At 36.9% G+C, this 18,481-nt stretch overlaps 2 protein-coding genes across 11 annotated transcripts; one reads left to right on the forward strand and one right to left on the reverse strand.

Annotated features, from left to right (window-relative positions):
• Positions 1 to 894: 894 nt before the first annotated feature.
• On the reverse strand, positions 895 to 5,371 carry arl3b (ADP ribosylation factor like GTPase 3b). Of its 3 annotated transcripts, none has more exons than XM_078937650.1 (7): positions 5,230 to 5,371; positions 3,891 to 4,048; positions 2,872 to 3,015; positions 2,648 to 2,764; positions 2,518 to 2,568; positions 1,939 to 2,124; positions 895 to 1,830 (listed from the first exon to the last, which is right to left on the reverse strand). In XM_078937650.1, exons 2-7 carry the CDS (start codon positions 3,891 to 3,893, stop codon positions 1,783 to 1,785), a joined length of 549 nt encoding a protein of 182 aa, XP_078793776.1. In that variant the 5' UTR covers positions 3,894 to 4,048; positions 5,230 to 5,371; the 3' UTR covers positions 895 to 1,782. The 3 variants fall into 3 exon arrangements, with proteins under 3 accessions (XP_078793776.1, XP_078793777.1, XP_011486618.1); XM_078937651.1 differs by having other exon boundaries at positions 3,891 to 3,975; positions 5,230 to 5,346; XM_011488316.4 differs by having other exon boundaries at positions 3,891 to 3,971; positions 5,230 to 5,287.
• Positions 5,122 to 17,672, forward strand: sfxn2 (sideroflexin 2). 8 transcript variants are annotated; one of them, XM_020712034.3, is made up of 13 exons: positions 5,157 to 5,334; positions 5,459 to 5,588; positions 8,086 to 8,314; positions 9,234 to 9,404; positions 9,491 to 9,589; positions 11,467 to 11,542; positions 13,375 to 13,460; positions 14,478 to 14,538; positions 15,153 to 15,219; positions 15,290 to 15,339; positions 15,409 to 15,458; positions 15,547 to 15,594; positions 16,862 to 17,672. In XM_020712034.3, exons 3-13 carry the CDS (start codon positions 8,160 to 8,162, stop codon positions 16,959 to 16,961), a joined length of 963 nt encoding a protein of 320 aa, XP_020567693.1. In that variant the 5' UTR covers positions 5,157 to 5,334; positions 5,459 to 5,588; positions 8,086 to 8,159; the 3' UTR covers positions 16,962 to 17,672. The 8 variants fall into 8 exon arrangements, with proteins under 8 accessions (XP_011486620.1, XP_020567693.1, XP_011486619.1 ...); XM_011488317.4 differs by having other exon boundaries at positions 5,195 to 5,334; positions 5,459 to 5,688; XM_011488318.4 differs by lacking the exon at positions 5,459 to 5,588 and having other exon boundaries at positions 5,122 to 5,430.
• Positions 17,673 to 18,481: the final 809 nt, after the last annotated feature.

An 18,481-nucleotide genomic window follows, 5' to 3' on the forward strand; every position in this document is an offset into this window, starting at 1 on the left:
TTTTAATGTTTGTTTTCATGTCTTGCTTTACTAATTAGGGGAAATTTATGAACATATGAATACATATAAAAATATACATGAACCATTTTCTGTGTTTTCTCTCTATTTTTATTTTTGTAAACACAGCTTTGTAAGCATTTAGTTTATCTTCTGCAATATTAGCATGTAACACCCCCCCCCCCCAGCTAAGGTTGTTCTGATACTAATAAGAGAAATAAAAATCATGTCTAGTAACAATAATAAATATTAGTTATTACATATAAAAAAAAGAACTAAATGAAAGGGTATATGTGTGTATTCCCTTCCTTTCCCTCTTTTAATTTGAATATTTATGTACCTGGTAGAGTTTTGAAATTTTAAAGTAAGGAGTTTGATCATGTATGAAATCGTTTTTTTAAGCCTTTTCATTTTATTTCTCCAATTTCTCCAATTTGTCGTAGAGCAAAGACATTGGGGATGGTGGATTCAGCCTCTTCCAGAGTAGCGATAACTGTTGTCATGCAATGACTGAGGTGAAGGAAATAATGTTTTTTTGCTTGACCGATACTTTTACCTCGGGGTCAGAAATACTAAATATTCTAAGTGGGTACTCACTGGTGTCAGAGTATTTTTGAAATTGCTCTAAAAATACAACTCCCAGAATTCTTCAAGATTTGGGCAACCCCAAAATGTATTTTCTTTTTTTAAGGTATTAATATTGGAATTTCGTTTTTATTTTTGTAAAATTACCTGCAACCTATTTTTGTATGATTGTTCAATTAAAAAAAAGATTATTTTAACACAATTCTATTTTTTATTCTGAGGCTATTGCTCCTCTAACCCAAATCCCACCAGGTTGTTGTTTTATTTCAATAATTCCGGTAAAGCTTTTAATGAACATGACGATATTGGAACTCTGTGCACACCTCGATTTGATTTATTCACATACATCTTCTGCAATTCTGGACAGATTACATTCAGAAGTATCAAAAGGAAATGCTGAAACAGTAAAGTCCTGCACTAACCCCAGGAGCACATAGAAATGCACTAAACCATACAGTACGTGTACCTCTGTTAATCTGCCAAAACACATTAGATATGCAAACAATATTCACCATAAAGAACAGCAGGGGGGGGGTCAAATACACTACATTTAATGATGGAACGTATGAACACTGGGCCCAGCTATTTACAGTTAATAAAAAAACAAAAGGTTTTTTTGTTATTTTTATACATATTAACACTTAGTTTTGTAACGCAGCGGGGAGATTTAGACTGATTCTCACACGCACAGCACACGAGCAGCGGTTGGACTCTACTTCACCATAAATAAAGCGGTTACAAAAATATAGCTCACTTTAAACCAAAACAAAAAAAAAAAGCGCTTAAAGCTGCTGTGGAATGATTAGACAAAAAAAAAATACATCAACTAATGGGAATGAAACGGAAAGAAGGAGGATGTGGGGGTTTGGTTGAAATAGTGTTGAAGACCTTTAAAGACCAGGTGGAAAACCCATGAAGTACAGGAGGTTTTTAATGGGGGGGGGGGGCTGTAACAGCTGTGTCAGAGATGGGGATGTATGTGGAGGAGAGTAGGGGGTCGGTTTCCTGGTATGGGTTTCCTTTGAAGGCAAACAGGACAACGCAGGATGATGTTAGAGATGAGAAACATCAGAGACGGGGTTAAAAAAGTCCACATGGATGTACATTCATAGGTGCTAAGGCTCAGGAGGTATGATGTGTGTCAGTGTGTGTATGCTGCTGCTCGTGCTCCTCCTGAGCACTCAAAGACTAGAGGCAAAGCTATTTCTTTTTGGAGTTGACGCTCTTGCAAACCCAATTCATGCCTTCCTGAAAGGAGAAAATGGCCAATAGTTTTGTGGTTAAAACATGTAACAAACGGAAAAATAACTTTAATAAGAAAGAAAGAAAAAAAAAAGGGGGGGGGGGTTAGCTCACCTGAATCCCCTCACCAGTGAGGGCGGAGCATGACTGGATCTGCCACATGCGGTCTCGAATGGTGTGCAGATTGAGCCCCTCTGCGATCTCAGAGGCTGGAGCTGCTGTCAGAAGGTCCTGCTTGTTTGCGAAGATCAGCACAGGAACTCCACTCAGCTTCTCCTCATCCAACAGCTCAGCCAGCTCCTGCAGCAGCATTGCAGTTGGTCAGGATCAGAAGAAAACCACTATGAATGATCATTTGTATACATAAGTCAATCATATTTGGCAGACGGCTTTGTGTACAGGGTTCCTTCGCTACATCAGGTTCACCTTTCGCGTTGTATTTTCAGTGCACTTGTGCATAATCTTTTTTTTTTTAAATCTTTTTAAAAACAACAACACAGTCACTGCGTTCTGATTGGCCGGAGACCTTGTCAATCAATTTCCTTCCTCTGTGCTGCATCTCCTGCACAGAATGCTTTCAGCTCGCCAGAGTTGCATAAAACACGGCACAAGTCGCCCTCAACTTGCTGACATTTAACAGACAAAACGTTTAGTGAGAAAGTAGCCCCTCAAAAAAATGTTTTCTGTACATACCTGCCCCGTTTCCTCAAACCTCTTTCTGTCTGCACTGTCAATGACATAAATCTGGTGGGAAATAGACTTTTATTTAGTCATCATGGCCAATCACACTTATGTGGGAATCATTTAAAAACAATCTCCTCACCAGCACATCAGTATTTTCAAAGTAGTTTCTCCAATACGGCCTGATCTTCCTTTGGCCTCCAATGTCCCAAACGTTTAATTTAAACCCCTGAGACTGAACGCTCTTGATGTTGAATCCCTGAGATCACAAAACAAAGGAGGTTACATAAAGGCGGTGTGTATCCATCTACACATGAACGAAGGCACTCACAGCTAACACGACAACATTTTAACATGTGTCCTTACCTGTGTGGGGGTGATGTGACTGATGTCCTCAGATGCCAGCTGTTTGAGCAGCGTCGTCTTCCCCCCGTTGTCGAGGCCCAGCAGCAGTATCCTAACCTCCTGGTCTGGCGTGCTTTTTAGCTTACGAAGGATGGACAGTAATCCCTGCAGAGAACAAATACGTGGTTTTGCAACAGCCGAAGGCAGATTTCCACATTTGACAGACTCTGGGATTAAAATAGGAAAGTAAGGAGTCCCAAATTCTAACATTTTATTCATAAAAACATCTTAAAGTACATAACAAACAAAAATAAATATAGTTATGAGATTCAAATGTTGCATAAAAACACACAGACAAAAACACATGACTTTAAATAAATAGCCAAAAGGACAGTTACAGTAGTGATACAAAATGACTAAACTTTCAAAATTGTACGAATTAGATGCATAAATGATTATAGAGGCTCTAAATATGATTATGAAAACACTCAAAATATTTATTTTGTTAATCTGTTTTTAAAAAAAGAAGAAGAATTTGAACATTTTTTTCTCCAGAGGGGCCAACATCCAACTTTGCCCTTCAGGGGTTAATAGCAGCGCTTCCTGCTAACCACCATTACTTTAGAGATGTACTTTCTTGCATCCCTGCACCTGAACCTTTTAACAACAAGCCTTGAAAGAGGATCTCTGCTGTCCTTTGGGGATTTTCACTAACACCTGAACTATTAGGCAACGAAGCCACTAGTCTAGACACTGCGAAGTGCGCCTTATCGTCTCTGAGTTACACGAGCCTCTCGGGCGAACGCCTGGTTCAGGGCTCGCATCCAGGAGCTACACACAGCTAACATGCTAAAGCTAATCTCCCCCGATAACTTGAAACACAACTCGGCAGATTTTCCAGCGAAACGTTTTTAATATAAACTTACAAGCGACATAACATACCGAGATAAATTAGCGCAAACTAGTTACTATAGAAACCTACTCCTGTAAAGGCGAGCGTTTATGCTCAATAGCTAGATATTACGATAAATTAAACTCACCATCTTGTCGCCTTCTCTCCTGGAGACGCTGCCGAGGGTTACTAAGGGGACTGACGTCAGACGCACAATGCACGTAAACCTCTAGCTAGTGTTGCATTCACGTTCCAAGATGAAAATACAGAAAACACCAATATCGCGTTGGCAAAGTAATAACTTGTCTTTATTGAGAAACAATATACGTAGTTAACAACATTTGTGGCAAAGACATTAAATGTTCAACCAATAAAAGTCAGAAATGAAAGAGATGTATAAATAACATTGATAAAGGGTCAATAAAGCATTTACAAGAAGGAAAGTGAATGTATAAAAAAGAACAAAAAAGGAGAAATACAAATATGACAATAAGCAGTTGCAAATGTACAGGATATCCATATACTGTAGATCACAAAATATTTTAGAGCTTCATAGCAGTTTTCTTTTCCATGAGGACTACAGATGAAAAAATTAATTTAATAAAAGTGTAAAAAGTAAAGTAAATAAAAGTGTATTTCCCACCAAAATTAATTAATTTTAGTTTTTGTGCTGAAAACATTGATTATTGCACACATTCATAACTTTTGGGGATGATTTTCATTTCGGGTTTTCTTCAAAATTCTTTGTTTTTGGTAAAATAAGAAAAAATCTTTTTGGTGTGATTTCACATAACAGCCTGTTTGATTTAATTTTATTGTATTTATAATATTGGGGAATTTTTTTCACTAGAGTAAAACCAAATCTCTTTTTTTATAGGGAGATTTTAACATTTCTCACCTTTGTTGAGGACAATAAGTTAAATGAGTTGTAAAGATTTGTTTTATCAACGATTTGATTAATATCAGAATTTGTGGTTGCCGATCCGATTTATTGTCGATATTGGTTCATTTTGAACGATCTGATTCCCTGACACAAAATTGATTCAGGAAATCTTTAGCCAAAAATTCAACTGGTAGATTTATATCATTTTGAAACAAATTTTAAGAGTATATGTCGATTTGATTCTGACTCAGACAGATCCATCTGGTTGGATCCCAGGAATATAAATCAATTCATTGTTACACCCCTAATGAAAACCCTTGAAGTTAGTGTGTAGTGTATTTTATGGCTTTATTTTTTCTGCCTTCTTTTGTTCAACAATGTAACTAATTATTTCGTTCCAACTGTTTCATACGTATGTGTATATGTTTTTACGTTGACATTTATTAGAAGAAGGAAAAAAGAAAACAAAAAGGAAGTTTTGACAAACTGGTCAAGCTGGTGTGAACGTGATTGACTTTGAACGCAACGCCTGTACTGCTGAGGGCGACTTTAGTTAGCTACCAGCTCGGTGTTTAATCCTTAGAAAAACTAACACATTGTTTACCTTTAAACTTGTTCTTCTTTGCTTCAAATACTTTGAGATAGTTTCTATAAACCCACTGGTTCCGTGTTTACTGGAAGGCTGATCTAAGTCTGCATCACTTTGCAGGTTAGCTTGTTACTGCAGCTTCAGTCTATGGAAAGCCACGTGGGACACATCACTCAGGCTTTGGAATCACCGCATCAGACCGTCATAATCTAACGTGTAGGTTTGTTCCGGTTCTGTTGGACAGGGGAACTGCCCCGGTCTTTGATTGGTGGACAACGTGCCACGTGATCGTTTCTTTACTATCATGATCCGCGCTTGATTTGAGTAGACAGTCAGTTTACGAGGCGGCACAGCGCACCAAGGGTTCCGCAGAGGTACGTTTCCCGTTTCTGTCTGCGTTTCTGCTCGTCTACATGAGTAGACTGAACGGTAACTCAGGCTCTGGATTGCATCACTCTTGACCTCCGTGTCACGGTAATTTGACTCTCTTCACGCTCCCGTTCTGGTTGTTTCACACTGGAACGAAATCTGAAATAATCTATTCGTTTTACTTACCATAGTAGTTTATTTCTAAATTTTTATTTGTACATATATGCAGCAAGACCTGTTCCTTACACTTTGAAAGCTTTCCATGCAAAAATAGAACATTCATTTGGATTTGCAAGGCTGCAAAAACAATCCAGAAACAGATAATGGATCAAAAGTTGCAGCTAAGAGGCAGCTGATCACGCACTTATACACACAGTTGCAATATTATGAATTGAATGCCACTCAGTCAAATATAAGTGACACTGTTATGTATTTATTTTACTGTATGATCCTGATTTTCACTCCACTTTAACTCACTGTGTGGAAGCGGCTTTGTCCCTACTAATTTCTGCCATTTATCTTTATTTTATATCAATTATTAGTTTATTTTCTGCAATCGGATCTTTCAGTTTGAAATAAACACAACAATATCAATCAATAAAAGACAAGGTTATTTAAAAAGAGTAAGTAAAGTGAGAACTTTTACTTAAAAAAAAATTGCTATAAAAAAAAGAAAGGAAATGACTAAATATACATTTGAAAAAGTAAAACTACCATCTGCCGATTCAAATGTTCTCCTTTATCGGCATATCCAATCCTCCTGAGGTGGGTTTGAGGGGTAGAGGTTTGGACAGAGGTGGGGACGTCCTGATCGGCCGTACAAACGTTGAACATTGTTTACTGACGTCGTCTGGCTTCAACATGGCGCTGTCCATATGGCTAAAAAATGGCGACTAAATTGGCTTAATTTCATTAAAACCAGACATAAGGTATTTTCTATGGCTGACGCCACACCCGCTTAGTCCAGTTCTCTCATGCTGTCATTGGAACTGAACAGATACAGCAGCAAGAGAAAAACGACTGACTTAAGTTTAGAATTAATTAAAATAAAGGAGATAAAAAGGAATTTAATTAACATGTCAGTGTTCAAGAAGTCTGAAAATCTCTTTTCTGTTTCCCAAAGTTTAAAAATGTTCCTTTTGAAAGGTTGATATTCATTAAATGATTTAATTACTGCTCCAAACTGCAGTTTCTATTTTGTTTTTATTCTAAGCAACACCAAATTTAAAAGACAAAAGAAATATAAGCAGAGAACATCTCAAAGTATGACATTCACCAAATATTTGATCAGCCTAATTTTGTCCTGATTTGTTGCCTTTTTCATTGATTTTCTTGATGCTTGGAGCATAAAATCAAACCAGCTGCACATTTATAACCATCCAAACAGCCACTGACTGTCCTCGGTTTATAGCTAAGATTCATATTCCATTTATTGTTTCTCAGATGTTGACTTAAAGAGGATGTTGTAAACTTCAATAATGAAAGGATGTTATCTCTTTTGCTGTTTTACACTTACTGGATATATATATTAAAAAAACAATGACCATCAAATTGGGCTGCACGATATAGGAAAACTCGCCATTTGTGACATTAGTGATCAATATTGCGATGATGAAATAAGTTGCAATGCAAGAGAGAATAACAAAACAATTAAATACATCATTTCCATTTCCCTGCAACTGTTTAATTTAAATAAGAGTCAACATAACTTAAATTATACTCCAAATGACCCTCGTCTACATAGGAGGCCCACATCTGCCATAAAATGGCTTCCATCCAATTGGTCAAATGCATAAATGGATTTTTTTTGATTCATTTCAAGTTGCCATAAGATTTTTTTAGCACATTTCAGGTTGCCATTTATTGCAATTTTTGCCAACGTTTATAATATGCATATTGCATAGCTTGATATCATGATAATGATAAATTTGCGCTTTATTGTGCAGGTTTACCATCAAATAAGCATACATTCTTTAACCGAAGTTGCAGTTTTTTTTGCGATTTTCTATAGTTTTGTATTATCTTTTTGGATGTTGGCTGTTACGAGGACCCACAACGACCTTTGACTCCTTCTCCCCTCCGTAGTCTACATTCATTTGACCCACTTTTTGAGCAAACAGCTTCAGAAACAATCCAGTTCCAGCTTGGCCGAGGCCTCACTGATGACCCCTTCTGCCCTTTCATCATGTGTCTCATATTGACACCGTTCCTGATATAGAAAGTGTGCGCTTACAGCAGTGTAATAACAATCAAGGGTGGACGACAGCGGGGTGTTTGCGGAAAAATGCCGGTGTCTACCAGCCTGGATGGAGTCAGACCTGTAGAGCTGCAGCTCAGCATGTTACGTGATCTTTAGATAAACAGCATCTCAGCTGGATGGGATGCATGATTCCCACCTGACAGGGATGATGCAGTCTCTAATGCTGGAAGGAGAAGGAAACAAATCAAACATTTTAAATAATACAAGCTGATTGTACAGCTGATTCGTCCTGTTCTCTCCAGGTTTCATCTGCAGCTGCTTGGACTTCCTGCTGAAAGGAGGTTTTGAAGACAAAAAGGAGCTTTTTCGAATACTCATGGCCCTCAGCACTTTTGACATCGACGCTCAACGATGGGATCAGTCTACGTTCATGGGCAGACTGAAGCACTTCTTCAATATCACAGACTGCAGAACTGCGCTTTTACCAGACTCAAAGCTGGATGAAGCCAAAGCTTTAGTAGAAAGCTGCAGGTAAGAAATCACATGTTCTGTACTATTAGATATGAAGTGACCAGTGTTGATCTGTAGCAACTCCCAAATCCACCAAACTACAACAAAAAAAAACAAACTGACCAAACTAAAAGGTGTGTCTTGGTTCTGCATCCCTGCTTTAAAAGAGAATCTAGACGGGTGGACACAGCAGGCAGGATGAATACGTCCTGTAGACCCCTCAGAACAGGCTGCGTTCTCAAAGACCCACTCAGATCATATTTTGATCTATAGTTAAAGTGTTTCCAGTAGTTTAAGAAAAAGGATTATGCTGTTTTTGCCCCCCCCAAAAAAATTGTTTTTTTTTTTAGGGCATACCTTCTGCAGAGCGACAGTAGTTCATTGGAAATTCACCTCTAAGTTGTGGGCGGGACCTTTACCCCAGAGAAACCCCGCCCCCCCTTCCCTTCCCAGGAAGCTTATAGCCTGCCCAGTGTAGTTCCTATATCACAAATACAATCTTTTTCAATTTGCATTTTGTCGTCTGCTCCTTTTTCACATTTAAATAAAGAAATACTCAGAAATGCAATTTTGAGCTAAATTTTCTCTAGACATGTCCTCCATCATCAGAAAAAGGCCACAAGAACACGTTAAATACACCAAAAATGCAGTTTTCTTTGGAGTGGATCTTTAAAACAAACCGGCAGGAAGAGAACCATTCCACTCAGAACAGGTAGGGTTTGGCAGACCCCCTCAAACCAGATGGGATGTCCCGCGCACTCAGAAGGCTACTTATAGCCATGGTGAGGGCAGCCATGAAGACTGAGGGTTGGGCAGGCTCTGGGGTGCCCCCCAAGCTCCTTTAAAACAGGCAGGGTGGAATCCCACATACTGCCATAAAACCTGCAGGATGTCAACTTCACCGTGTCTGATGTGATTTTGTCTTGTTGGTGGTTTTCAGGGCGGGGTCCGTTCCTCCAGGTACCACCGAGGAGCAGCTCCACTACGCAAAGAAGCTTTATGACTCGGCTTTCCATCCAGACACGGGAGACCGCATGAACCTTATCGGACGCATGTCCTTCCAGGTCCCTGGAGGCATGGCTATCACCGGCTTCATGCTCCAGTTCTATAGGTAGAGAGGCGCAAACATGAGCAGCTTCACTGAACCACACCTTTCTCTTTTACTGTGCAACCGTGAGAGAAATCCTCTGTTTCTAGAACAGTTCCTGCTGTGGTGTTCTGGCAGTGGGTGAACCAGTCCTTCAACGCTCTGGTCAACTACACCAACCGCAACGCTGCGTCCCCCATCACTCCAAAGTAAGAGGCTCTTCAATCACTGCAGGCCTTTGTTCATTAGCAAGAAATGCTCTCCTGCAACAAATCACCACGCCACTTGTTATGGTCAACAGAACATGCATTATGGAGATTTTTTGTACGTCAGAGATATTTATATCTGTTGCAATAAAAAATAATGTATCTATTGAGCAGTGCCCATGTTCCAATATATCACTTCTGAAAGGGAAATTCTGAAAATTTCTATGTTCACTGATGTGAACTTTTCCACTTGTGGCCATTTTTTTACAGCATTCTGGTGGCTTTAGGATGAGGAACTAGTTGCTCTCAAACAGGAATCTCCAACCTTTTTGAGGGTGACGACGATTTTATGAGGTCTGAGTAGTACGAAAGGCTACACAGGACCTGTTTCCTGCACATCTCCCAAAAAACAAAACCACAGATTAGTATAGTAATAGTAATGATAATAATAATTAGCCGTAGTTATTTTAACACTTTGAATTGATTGCTCACATATCAATAGTAATTGTTTTTCATAATTCCAATCAGTGAATTACACAACAGTTATGACAAGAAAAACACGTATAAACATGAAACATTGATTTATGTACAGTTATGTTTATCTGCTCAAGCATTAGAAAGTCAAAATCACTTCTAACATTTTTTAAGTCATGGGAAATCATAAATCTTCTTGTCAGAACAAGATTTTGACTTTTTGGAAAACTTAATAATGAACATTTTCAGCTTAATCCTGTTAGTTTTATCAATAGTCTTTGATTGGCCTGCTTTTTTACTGTGTAAATGGGAGGCTTATAGAGGCTTTCTTGTTCTTCATCATAAAATGTGCAGCTCTAAACGAAGCAATGGTTGCTTTCTGGGATTTTTTCACAGGCCCCTGAAAAAAGTCTATATATATATTTTAAAAAAAGAGAATCAAGGGAGGTCAAAAGTCAAAAATTTATTTGGCAGTGGCCAAATAAATCATCTGCATCCTCCGGGATGAGGTTGAGAAAAGCTTTTAACGGAAGCTCCTCCCACACACGGCGGGAGCTTCGGGTTAACTCACTTTGACGTATGTTAAAGCAAAGACGGTGGACGCGAATTTGACGCGTGAATTGCGTTCGGTGTGAGTGGACACTTGAATTACCGGTAAATGATGCACGCGCGAGGAGGGCAGGGAGGAATCCTCGGTGTACGTGTGGCTAGTGATCCGTTGCACTCCTAATTTGTTCCAAACATGAATTCAACTTTTTTAAATTATAACTAAAATTATATCTAATTATATTTTTGGAGCAGGACTTGCAGGGCCTTTAAGTGGTCCTCTTGGGGGACCATGCGCCTGCGGGCACTGCGTTGGTGACCCCTGCTCTGAAACATAGCATTTAAATTTTGATTAGTCTTTGGCTGCTTAAAAAGAGCAGTCTAAGCTGCTTTTTACAAGACTCACTTCAATTCATAGACATCTTTTAGAATTAATTTGATTTTATGGTTTCATTCAGTTATGGCTTAGAATTAACAAAACATGATACTACCACCTCCATGTTTTACAGAAAGAGTGCAGTTTTCCCTAATTGCGTCTGCAAAACTACCTTTTGGTTTTTCTGTTTGATTTTTTTTTTTCTAGTTGTTTTTTAATCCATTTTATTTATGCTTTTGTGTTCATGTAACCACTGATTACGAAGACCAAATAATCATAGATTCCCCTTTTTGAAAATAAAATTAAACCCCCATTTAAGTTTGCTGTTTTAATTTTGTTGTATGTCAGAGTATGTAAGTTAAGAACCTATTAGCTCAAAATTTATGGTTTCTCCTGATGGAAACACAATTTAAAACAGGGGACATTTACTGTATAAAACAACAGCAAACATGATGCTGAACAAACCTCTGTTTCTGTGTCTCAGGCAGATTGGAGTTGCCTACATCACGGCAACCAGCACAGCGTTAGCAACAGCAGTCGGACTCAACCTCTACACAAAGGTGTCAACTCACACAAACAGGAAGGTCTTTAGCTGTCGTTGGAAAGTGGTGTAAATTAAATCAAAACAATTGCAAGAGAATCGTGAATTAAAGATTAATGTCAAGTTTTGATGCAGTTTGGTTAGTTTTAAAAGTATCACTGATCACATTTTTTCCAGCAAAGTTGCACAAAATGATGATGCTGGAAATTTCAATGCAAATCAAATAAAAGATATTACAGGAATAAAGTTAAATACACATTTATTAAAGCGTTTAGACTAGGGGACTTCAACCAAGGTTCTGGAGCCGCATGCAGCTCCGTCATCCTCCATTGTGGCTCTTTGGCTTTATAGAAAAATGCTAATGATTTGAATGAATAATGGGTTTGTTGGTTGAATTTTGAATTTTAAATTATTTTATTTTATTTTTAAATGAGGTGATTTCATAATGGTAAAATAAACCCTTTTTTAACCACTCCTACCATTATACTAAATTAAGAGGACTTTACCTCTTAATTTAGCACTTGCTTTATCAATCCTCCAAAATCCACACGTCAGATGACCAAGTCATGGTAGAAAATAGGGCTGCACGATATGAGGAAAACTCGCGATATGCGATATTGGTGATTAATATTGGGATAACGATAAAATTTGCAGTATATAAACAAACAGCAAAACAACCAAAAACATCATTTCCATTTCACTGCAACAGTTTAAAAATTATACTCCAAATGACCCTCGTCGACGTAGGAGGCAAACATTAAACATAAAAGGGCTCATCTGATTGATCAACAACATAAACGGGTCCTTCTGATTGGTTAAATGCATAAAGGGATTTATTTCATTTGTTCAATATTTCAAGCTGCCATGAGTTTGTTTTAGCACATTTAAAGGTAACCATTTATTGCGATTTTCGCCGTCTTTTGCGGTATGCATATTGCACAGCTTAATGTCGCGATAACGATAAATTTGCGGTATATTGTGCAGGCCTAGTAGAATAGGTTAAATCTATTGTCAGAACTATTCATTATTAGAAGTTTAAAGAACATGTTCTTTTCTTCTGCTACACAACAATACCTAGATTCTGTTCAGAAGCGAAGTGCATAAATTATAGGATTGTATAATAACTCCAAGTAACTATGCTGTATCAGGAGGATACATTTTGACACGGTGTATATTTTATTTAGAAAGGAACTAGTTTGTGCTGCTGTCAGAATAAAATAAATCAAAGTAGTTCTATGATTTTAAAAAATGTAAAAAAAAAAAAAGAAGTTAAAATTCAATTACAATTATTGTAAATATTTAAATGTTATATTTTATACATAAATTGGTTAATGGAGTGAGATCTTGCAGCTTTCACTCACTCGGTTTTGGTCGGAAAGAAACTGACCCAAAAGGCTCTTTGAGCTTCAGAGGTTGTAGACCCCTAAACTGGACAAACACTGGGACAAAAAGAATCTGTCACATGAGCGCCTTTCTAAGCTGAATGATTAATATCATTATAATAATTTATATTAGTAAGTGGTTTTGTTGCTGTCAGCTGCTGGAGGAGGAGCAGAAGAAGAACTTGCTCTTATTTTCATTGTTATAAGGGATTTTGCTGGCAGGACCACACTATCAGGTACACAACCAACATCATTACTGATGAGTGATACTGCTCTGAATTAGGGGAAGAAAAAGAATTGCACGAATGTGGAAAGTTATTCTGAGACCTGAAGCTATGTGAGTCTTTGCTTATAGAATCCTTTCCTAAACAACATTTATTAAGGTAAAGACTTGGCAAATGTTATACATTCACTTATACATGTATTTATATAACCATGAGGATGCTCCCCTCCCCACTGTTTCCTGCAGAAAGCTCCACCTCTTGTGGCTCGCTGGGTCCCCTTTGCAGCTGTGGCTGCAGCCAACTGTGTTAACATTCCCATGATGAGACAGCAGTAAGTCCCACTTTGTGCTGAACAGATCAGAATACATGTTAAAGCACACTGCAGAGTTTTGATTTTTGTTTTTCAGTTCTGTAGAAATTAGGCCACATTTCTAGCAACAAATCCTGACAGATTGTGTTCTTATAGAGTCCAATTCCTAAACTGGCTTCAGGGCATGAGTAGGAACCTGTGCCAAAGCCTGATTGGGACTTTAGTAAAGAAAAATGTATCTTTCTGCTCAGTTTTTAGGGAAAAGCAGTTGTGTGAGATTACATTAGTTGCAGTTTTTTTTCTCACAAGCTGTAAATTCGGTATCTGTGTAGTTCAGCCATTTTCAAGTCCAGATGTGACCCTGTTTTCAGACTTCTATGATCGACCTGCTGCATTTTGTGTTTGGGATGAGAAATTGTTGTGTAAAGTCTTCAACAGATCTCAAAGTTTCTCATTAAAAGTTTGAGATTATGTCTGAAGAGATTTGGCGCTAAACCTTTTAACAAAAACAAACTTTTTTAGTGTTTTCAAGATGTTTGCAGTGTCTACTTTTAAGATTTCAGCACTGAAAAGCTTTCATAAATTGATCAATAATGGACACTTAAAATTTGGATTTAAAAAAATATCAAAATATGTGAATGTTTGAATCCCATGTAAGCTGGCTCCAGATTTTGAAAGAAATCTGTATGGATTGGGGTAAAAATGTCTGCTAAATACTATATCATATAATATTTTTATTTTTGCATACACCTAATAAGATGCTGTCCACAGAAGGACATGATGACATCTGTAGAGATCCTTAGTTTCATTTAAAGAAGCTTTTTTTTCCACAGCTGTCACGTTTGCTTTTGGTTTATTTTATTTATGCCCAAAATCAAATTAATGTTCAGCATCAAAAGTTACAAACAAAAGCTTTTGCATTTATGAAAATTTGCCCTTAATTTACAACAAAGTTATTTATTTATTTATGTGACTTAAACTCTGGCTTGTGAAGTGTTGTTTTTTCTGCTGTTGAGCCGAGTGTTTGGTGTTTTTCAGGGAGATTCTGAACGGTATTGCTGTCACAGATGAAAACGGCAACAAACTAGGACACTCCAATGTGAGCAACCTGCTGCTTTAGGCCTTGATGTTGAATAAAGCTGTATTCAAGTCACAAGTTTATCATTTCGATAGATTTATGATTTAAGATGATTCATAGAAACAGAATTATTTTGAAAGGCATTTTAGTCAAAAATCAGTTTGCTTTATTATAAAACAGGTTTACATTATTTGTGTTTAAACTGAACAAAAGTGACATTTTTAACGAAGAAATTATGAATTCTTTCACTATTAACTAACAAAAAATGTTTTTTTCTTAAAAACATTATTGTTTTTAGAGATGAATTTATGTATACACGTGACAAATCAGTTTTCTCGTAGTTAAAATGAATTTAATTTGATTATTAGATTTGCTTTAACCTAGCCCTTCACATCAGCCAAATAATAGATAAATGTATTGTGAAAAATGGAAAACTTGAAGTTTTTCTTTCGTTTTGAACTTATGTCAAAATTGAATGTCCAAAATTAAGAGTATTTTAATATATTGTATTTATTTATTTAAAAAAATACTGTATTTCTTCATTGCATTTTTTTAAAATAAATTGCTTGACACAATCATTGTTTTTAGCCATTTTTAAGCATTTTTTCTGGTTTTTGAATATATATTTTTGGCAGAAAGCAGCTGTCAAAGGAATCACACAAGTCGTCATTTCTCGGATCACCATGGCAGCACCAGGAATGAGTATGTTATGGACACAAAAAAAAAGATCAAAAAATACCTTCTTCTCCTAAAGTTTTTATTCTATTCTCAGTCATCCTCCCCATAATCATGGAACGGATGGAAAAGTACAAGTTCATGCAGGTGAGGGCATGGCGAATCTGTTAAAGCCGCAAAAATGATGTCTTCAAGCTTTCGTTTCTCTGTTTGCAGCGAATCACATTTCTCCACGGACCGATTCAAGTCATGATGGTTGGAGTGTTGTAAGTACAAAAGGTCTCTGGGTTATTTCCATGCTCTGCTCTGGGTTTGTTTCATAACTTTGCTTGTTTCATGCTCTTCTTTTCGAAGTCTGGTCTTCATGGTGCCTGCAGCCTGCTCGCTGTTCCCTCAGAGATGGTGATGAAACACTTCCTGCTCTTCCACATGCTGACACAGAACACACATTACAGATTAAACCACACTCTGTTGTGCTCTGTTAGGGTCAGGTGGCACAGGTTAAGACACAAAACCTAAATGTAAGTAAAGGGAACAAAGAAGCTAGAAAGATGTTTAGGGAAAATGTCAATCAAGCTTTTTATTGTTTGAGGAAAATCACATCACATCACTATCACAGCACTTCTATGTTTTACAAGTGAAAACTGCTCACATCAGCAGGTAGGTGGCGTAGTTGTACCAAAGAAAGGATTTTGATTTACAGGTACATTTCAGAAACCATGTTAAGGTATTTGTATCATGGAATTAAAAATAGCCAAATAAAAAAGGAGATATTTCTCACCTGCAGAATGAGTTTTGTATTGTTAGGTAATATCATTTTTGGAGCATGCATCTTTGTTTTCATGAATGCTTTGCATCGGTGCTGCTCTAATGGATGAAGACCTAAAATCTCTAAAAAAAAAAAAAAAAAAAAAAAAAAGGGGAGATGTAGTAACTGAGGAGAACAGATAGAGAAGCTTTAGAATAAAAAAAAAAATAACAACAGTTTGTGTTCTTTTTGAAAACAAAGTTAAGACCTGGAAGCAAAAGCCTAAAAATGCTGTAATCTACGGTGGCCCTGAAGTGCAAATCACACCGGCAAATCACTAATATCTGATTGGATGATGACATTGGAGTTTTTTTCAAATGCCTCTTCAATGTCTGCATACTAATAAAAGTTTTATGATTAGTACGTAGCAGAACATTATCGCTTCATGCCAAATAATTTGCAGTTGTAATGATGGACGAACGTCATAATCCAATCAACCATGTCCCATAGTAACAGCCTTTCTTGGCTTCTTATTGCATTTCATTTTTTAACATTTTACTTTGATTTCTGGAAATTACTTTTGTTTTCTGTAGTGTTTCATTTTTATTTTGATTCTTTTTTTTTATTTTATTTTTTATTATTTGTTTTGTCTTTTTGAGTTTTATTTTGTTATTTAATATGTTTTTGCGTTAAGTGATTTGTTAGTGGGATTTTACTTTAGGGCTGGTGATGGATAAAATGTTCCATCAGAGATTTGTTTGATGAAATATGAAGATTACTACGGTGGCCCTGAAGTAAACATTACAAATCACATGTCCCAAAAACATATTTTATGGATAAGAACATTGTAGGTTTGTGCTCTTTTTTATGCTTTGTGCTTGATTAATTCTGACCATGAATTTGTGGCTCTCCCTCCTGCAGTTCTATGGCCGTGTCAAAGCTGGAGCCTGAGCTGAGAGACTCCATCATTTCCCAATATGGAGACAGCATCAAGCAGGTCTACTTCAATAAAGGCCTCTAAAACCAAGGATGCTTGATTTAGTCCAGAAACACGTTTGAACAACATGTATTAACTTTCAAACTAATCTTCAAAATAAAAATGCTTTTTTTTATTACTGTAGACCAAGAAGAAAACATTTGATTTGTCTTTTTTTTTTTAAATCCAACTATGCTTCTTTATTTTTTTTAGATCTCACAAAGAAAAATCTCCTAATTTTACTACCATTCAGAAATTACGTGATCTTCCTCAGGAACCGTATGTGACTTTGCCAGATTAAATCTATTATGTCGTCTTGTGGATGGAATTTGTTGCTGTTTTTATTGGCTGTGTATTGGAAACGCACTTTCCAAGCGCTACCTGTGCCTTTTCCAAATATGAATCATAACTATGTGCTTACTTTTTTGTTTTCACTGGTATCAGCTTTATTCTTTTTGGTTCAGGAACAACTGAGGATCTTTAGGAGCTTTTATGTAGGAGCTAGTTATTCAGTGTGGTGCTGCTGCCATCTTCTGCCTGGATACTGGCAGATGGAAGATGTTTGTCTGAGGTGATTGCCAGTCAGGGGGGTTCACTGTGAAAATCATAACTGGGAATTTAATTAGGAAAAATGAAATTGCTTTTTTTTTTTTTTCTTTTTACAAAATAAAAATGATTTCTTGTATGCTTCTGAAAAATGAGTTCAGAACAGGCATGTTTGTCTTTAAAGGGCTCTAATAAAAACAAAAATGGAAATCTTTTCACTTTTATGTGAGTCAATGTCAATCAGTATTTCAGAGTATTAACTACTGAATGCGCACTATAGTGATTTTTTTCTGCCACATTGCTACACAGTCTATGGGCCCGTGTTCAAATTTTCCATGTGCCCGCAGGTTCCTATCTTAAAATCAATCATATGTGGCCCTCAGTTCTTTTTAAAAAAACTGTCTGATTTTTATTTTCTGCTTGGTTATCTGTTCAGTGAACAGAAATTTATTTTCAATATGGCCAAACACATTAAAATTAAATTCAATGAATAAAATTGTAAAATAGAAATATTTTTTTGATTGTAGTAGGCCAAATTTTAAGCAATTTTAAACCTGTGGCAACGCTGTCGCTGCACCCTTCCATAAGACTTTCTAACTCATTTCTAAAATGTCAACTGTAAATAAAAAAAAAGAGTTGACGGTAAGGTAATGGTCAGATTTTTCCAATGAAATATGAAACAACTTTTTCTGCCTAATATGCCAATAGAATGTGGCAAAACATCCTCTCTACGGCGAGCTAACTGGCAATGAATGGTGGACAAAATTGATATACTTCGATGTATTTGATTTCTATGTGGAAAAAATTATGCCTTCATATTAAAATGTTTACATTTAATGCTAGAATAGTTCAAAGAATGTTGGCCATCACATTTTTACCTCACCAAATGTGGCCCGTTATGCAAAAAGTTTGGACACCTCAGAATAACACAATTATGCAAAAGGATGAGGGCCACAGAGAGAAGAAAAATGCAATAGAATATAAGGACTTTAATCTCAGAATTCTAACTATTATTCAGA

Source organism: Oryzias latipes, chromosome 19, assembly GCF_053564925.1.
Source record: "Oryzias latipes strain Hd-rR chromosome 19, Olatipes_Hd-rR_3.1".
Lineage (NCBI taxonomy): Eukaryota > Metazoa > Chordata > Actinopteri > Beloniformes > Adrianichthyidae > Oryzias > Oryzias latipes.